General features: G+C 36.5%; 1 protein-coding gene across 1 annotated transcript; it reads left to right on the plus strand.

Moving 5' to 3' along the window:
• Window positions 1–184: 184 nt before the first annotated feature.
• Window positions 185–4,958, plus strand: LOC129451293 (membrane-spanning 4-domains subfamily A member 12-like). Its single transcript, XM_073870957.1, has 5 exons — window positions 185–343; window positions 417–530; window positions 618–674; window positions 2,625–2,799; window positions 2,851–4,958. Exons 1-5 carry the CDS (start codon window positions 185–187, stop codon window positions 3,024–3,026), a joined length of 681 nt encoding a protein of 226 aa, XP_073727058.1. The 3' UTR covers window positions 3,027–4,958.
• Window positions 4,959–6,000: the final 1,042 nt, after the last annotated feature.

The following is a 6,000-nucleotide window of genomic DNA, read 5'->3' on the forward strand; positions in this document are numbered from 1 at the left end:
TTTGTGCTCTTTTAAAAATGTATTTTAAGAATGTACTGTATATTTTGACAGAAGAACACTGAGCTTTTTAATTCATGTTTAAGGCTGAGAGAAAAAGCGGTTTGGCTCATTAAAATGTATTAGGCCTATTTAATACAAATTAAACTGATTTCTTTGGTCAATTTAACATTTTATATTCTTAAGGATGTCCACAGCTACTTCAGTTGATGTGAATGGCCTAACAGTCAATCAAGAACTCCCACAACAAAGGGCTGGAGCAGGAACCATTTATGAGAACATGACCACAGTTCAGTCTTTTCCTCATCTGGAATTTTTTCCAAAAACATATGCAGTGGCACTTGGGGTAAGAACATTTTCAAAGTAAATTTTCTACATTTCAGATTTTCAAATATTTAATGAAGTCTTTATTTCCACAGACTGTCCAGATAATGACTGGTATTGTGATTGTGTTACTAGGCATTGTCATAGAATTTAATGCATACACTATAGCTGGTGACGTCACCTGGATTGTGTACTGGGGACCCCTTATTGTAAGTCAGTTTTGTTTTGGCCTTGATAACTTAATCAAATTAATAATAATAAAACCACAAATAATACATTGTTTTTGCTTTTCACAGTTTATTGTAGCAGGTTCTTTAACCATTGCTGCAGAGAACAAACTCAGTCCCTGTCTGGTAATATAGCCTTTTAATGCCTGGCTCTTTATTTAGCTCTTTATCTTTACACTCAATAGCTTCAATGGGGGGGGGGGGGTTAACTTGCTTTCCTGCTGGTTTTGTACATTTGCCCACTAAATTTATTTGAATTTTAATGTGTGAAATAATAAGTATTTGACCCCTTCGTAAAACATGACTTAAGTGGCAAAACTCTTCTTGGCAATCACAGAGGTCAGACGTTTCTTGTATTTGACCACCAGGTTTGCACACACCTCTGGAGGGATTTTGTCCCACTCCTCTTTGCAGATCCTTTTCAAGTCATTAAGGTTTCAAGGCTGACTTTGGCATTTAAACTTTCAGCTTCCTTCACAGACTGGCTAGGCCACTCCAGGCACTTCTTGAGCCATTTCTTTGTTGCCTTGGCTGTGTGTTTTCAGTGTCATGCTGGAATACCTACAGCATCCACAACCCATTTCAATGCCCTGGCTGAGGTTCTCACTCAAAATTTGACGGTACATGGCCCCGTCCATCGTCCTTTTGATGCGGTGCAGTTGTCCTGTCCCTTTAGCAGAAAAAGAAAGCATAATGTTTCCACCTCCATGTTTGACAGTGGGGATGGTGTTCATGGGGTCATAGCATTCCTCTTCCCAACACAGCGAGTTTAGTGCTGAAATGCTAAAGAGCTTTGACCACAACACTTTCACCCACTTCTCCTTTAAATCATTCAGATGTTCATTGGCAAACTTTAGACTGGCCTGTACATGTGCTTTCTTGAGCATTGGGTCCTTGTGAGCCCATTCCAGCCTTGGTCTACAATCTTGTCCCTGACATCCTTGGAAAGCTCTTTGGTCTTGGCCATGGTGGAGAGTTTGGAATATGATTGATTGATTTCTTATGTTAACAGGTGTCTTTTAAACAGGTAACAAGCTGATATTAGATATCAATTTATAACAGTTTTTATTTAAGTGTCTTGCTGCTCAAATAAACCATTAAAATTATAGACTGATCATTTCTTTGTCAGTGGGCAAACGTACAAAATCAGCAGGGATCAACATTTTCCCCCACTATATAAATCTATGAATTAGGTTGTTATGCTATATAAAAAGTTAAATTACTAAGCCATGTGTCACAGTGTGTGGAGGACGAATGGTAACAATACACTTTTAACTTTAATGATGAATAGCAGGTAAATACACAATACATACAACGTGGCAAAGACGAGAACCGATAGTAAATAAAGACAGTGATGAGTATAAATATAGTCCAGGTAATGGTGAACAGGTGAAGCCGGTAATCAAAGATGGTGGATGACCGGGTGCAAAGGATGATGGTTGATGTAGTCCGGTGAGTGAGGGCAGATGACAGGGTCTAAGTGCTATAAACACAAACATTTTCAAATAGTCGAAAAGATTTTGTTTTGTTTGTTTTTATTTGGATCCCCATTAGCTTCAGCATAAGCTAAAAGCTGAAAAGATGATTCACATTGATCCCATAGAAGAACATTTTCTGTCTGAATGGTTTAATGAGGAACCTTTAACATAACATTAAAGTAACAGTATGTAAGAAATGTATATCAATTAATCATGAAATAGCCCTAATATGTCATTAGACATTAAGAAATAATTTTCATTTCAAATCCTTATATCACTGACAGCAGTGGTCCGGCCAGGATATTGTCATTTAAAAAGTGGAGTTGCAGCCCTCAACTGATGTTTATGTTTTCATGTTGTGTATTGGCCACCAGTAGTGTGATTGCAGTACCAGTTTTAGCCACAAGTTTTGTAATTGCAGTATCAGTTTTGGCCACAATCCTACATACTGTTCCTTTAACATTCCATGATTACAATATATGAAATGGTTATTACTGTGAAGAACTTTTAAAGCACTTTGTCTTAAAGAGTGCATTCTGATAAAAATGTCACCCATCAAGTACATGTGTTTATACAACTGTTTTTTTTTTCTTAATAGGTAAAAGGTTTTCTTGGAATGAATGTGATCAGTGCAATAACTGCGGGAATTGCCATCTTTTTACTGATGGTAGATGTTTTCATTGTCACATTATGGATGAATGATTTTGAATACGATCATTATAACTCATCGGCATCTCAAGACTGGGGCTCTAAAGATTGTGCATTTTGGGTATGCATCTGACAAAGATTGCATGTTTAAAATACGTATTTCTTTACTTTTTACAATTTATTTGATTTAACACTGTTTATTACTGATTTCATTCAGTTATACCTTCCTGGGATTAATGGTGTGTTGGAGGTGTTCTTCCTCCTTCAGTTTATAATGTCCATCTGTCTGTCTGCATTTGCATGCAAAACCATGACCTACTGTGACCTTTCAGTGAGTATCACATCATTATAATGATTATTTGTATGTCTGATGTTTTGGTGTTAACCAGCGCTGTCCTGTGAACGGGACACCTGAGTTTATTTTGCATGTAAATTTTATCTATCACGACAAATTATGCATCATTGGAAAGGTCTAAGCCTCTAGAATAAATACAGAGGCGTCATGCCCATTCAAACTGAGGGGGCACCTGCCCCCTTGGTTTTTTTTTGAGCCAATGGATTTTGCATCCAACCTCAAAATCAAATAAGCATCCATTAATCTGTTATTTGACTTTTAATCTGTTTAATATGCACAATATTATACATTCTGTTCTGCATCCTTGTCAGTTTTCGGAGATTTTCGCCGTTTTGATAGTGTTTTGATCATGTTACATTACTTTTATTCTGGCGGCAGCTGGCTGCAGTCAGCGCAGTCGCAGACGTCATCAGCGCTCTCACGAGCTCTCTGCTGTTGCTGGCTTGCTGCTTCATTTGGCTATCTGAGGAATTAAAACGTGTTAGAAATGCTCACAACATTTCCAAACCCCAGTACGGTAATGTGCAGTTAACCTCCTCTGTGTAGAAAATGTATGGTTTTAAATGTGACGGTCTCAACGTTATATTAGTAGATATTCATCTTCTTGGCACAACGCCAAAGTTCGCCAGAGTTCACGCGGGCGCGGAATCTCGCATGCTCACATGAGGTAAAATTTAATGCAAAAATCCATTCCTCTAATAATTTTATCTAAACATATTTTTTTAAATCATTATTTAACATTAAAATCAATCACGTGGCTATAGCTTATGTCATTTTCGTTGTTTACATACTTTATGGATTTAAAATTACATTAATTTTATATGATAATGTAGTTGTTGTGCAAAATGCATTAATGACACAATTAAACAAGCCATTAAGACTTAAATAAAACATGCCGTTTCAGATGTAAATATGATGCAAATGTGTCATTATTCCGATTGAATAGTATTTGATATTAAAGCTAGTCATCACTCTTATTTTGGAGGTTTTTGCATGAAAGCAGGGGTTTTCAGATTGTTAGAAATGTAAGTGCCATGGAAAAGACTGAAAGCTCTATAATATTTCGTTGTATTTCTGTGAGCTGTTGACACTGTGCCCCCTTAAAAAAAATTGGTTCATGACGCCCCTGAATAAATATTTCAAATATATGTAGGGAGAGTATCTGATTTCTTTATGAAAAGAGTATGCCTCAAAACATTTATATCCTGCAAAATGTTACTGTCCCGCCAGCGGGTCCCCTATGTTTATTTCAGTGTTTTGGATGTGTTTTGCAACTATATATCATTTGAAAGCTCTAAGAGTGTATTTTTCATTTTACATCACCATTTTGGGAAAATTATAACGTATTGAGAGTCCGTTTCTAAAATATCACACGGCCACAGGTGGACTCAATTTGTTTTTACATAATGTATAGCACTTATACCCTGTTCTAAACCTAAACAATCTTGACAAAGTATATAATAATAATAATAATATGTTTCATTTCTACAGCGCCTTTCCCATGCTCAAGAATGCTTTACAAAGACAGTTATAGTACAGCAAACATTATACACGAAAAAGACCAAAGAAATAGATAGTAGTCATTTGCTACAGTGCAAAACATAAAAGATTGCAGTTGCACATCGCAAGAGTTCAGATATTTAAACACACACAGAAAGCTGAAGAATTAGAAGACATACCTTATGACTGATAGTACTGAGCAAAGATATAGGTTTTTAGATTAGACTTTCTGAAGTGATGTATATATCATTAGAAAGAATAGAAGAAAAAATAGTTTTCATATTTCATCACCATTTTGGGAAAATTATGACATGGTGAAAGTCAGTTTCTAAATGGATCATGGGCCCACAGGTAGGCCAAATTAGTTTTTACATAATTATAACACTAAAACCCTACTCTAAACCTAAAAAAATCATGACAAAATATATATCACCGGAAAGTTCTCAGAACGTAGGTTTCATATTTTAGGGTCATCCTGTACACTCTAAAAATGGCTGGGTTATTTTTGTCCCATAATAATGGGTAAATATTGGACAAAACACATGCTGGGCTAAAAATGACCTCATGCTGAGTTAAAAATTACCCAATGTTGGGTTGTTGTTATGCAACCATGGTTTATAATAACCCAGTAGCTGGGTTAAAACAACCCAGGATTGGGTCAATTTTAACCCAGTGGGGTCCAATATTGACTGATTATGGGTCAAAAACAAACCCAGCCATTTTAAGAGTCAATTGTGCTCTAAGCGAATTCACCCTTTTTAGGCCATAAACATTTTTTGTTTCATACAGTTAACATCTCCCCACTATCTGCTAGCTGCCTGTCCCCTGAACAAACTGTAAAAAATGCAGTCTCTGTAGACAGCCCAGGCTCCACAAACTGCAACAATAACAAAGTGGTCAAACTTACCACCACGAAACATAACAAAGTGTTCCAGCCAATAAACGACAAGAAGGATTTGGGAGTGGGGGTTGTTTTGTGCTTCCACGTGTGGACATTTACCGTTCCTGTTTTGAGACAACCCAGCATTTGGATTGAAACTGTTTTTCCATATTTGACCCAATTAAAACAACTCAATATTTTTAGAGTGTATGATGTATAAAACAAACCTTTGTGTGTTGTTTTTCATAAGCAGGCAGTTGTTACTTTAACTCCAAATGAACAGTCCTTCTCTGAGCCGGTTCCTGTCACCATTCCCAGTGTCGCAGAGGTAAACCATCCATGGCCATTTACAATACCTGCCTGCATAAGAGACAAAGCCCCATCTAAATCTCTTTAAACCTGTTATAAACCTAGACTATTAAATGTCTGAATTCAATAGTATGTGAAAAAGAAACATTGTTATGTAAATTTTGAAAATGCTATTAACACTTTAATGTTTTCTCATGGGGTTTACAGGATTATGTTAATATGAATGTGATGACGTCTAGAGTGGTCAGTAGACAAAGCGACCCCCTTCCAACACCAAGAACC

The sequence above is a fragment of the Misgurnus anguillicaudatus genome, chromosome 8 (genome assembly GCF_027580225.2).
Source record: "Misgurnus anguillicaudatus chromosome 8, ASM2758022v2, whole genome shotgun sequence".
NCBI classification, from domain to species: domain Eukaryota; kingdom Metazoa; phylum Chordata; class Actinopteri; order Cypriniformes; family Cobitidae; genus Misgurnus; species Misgurnus anguillicaudatus.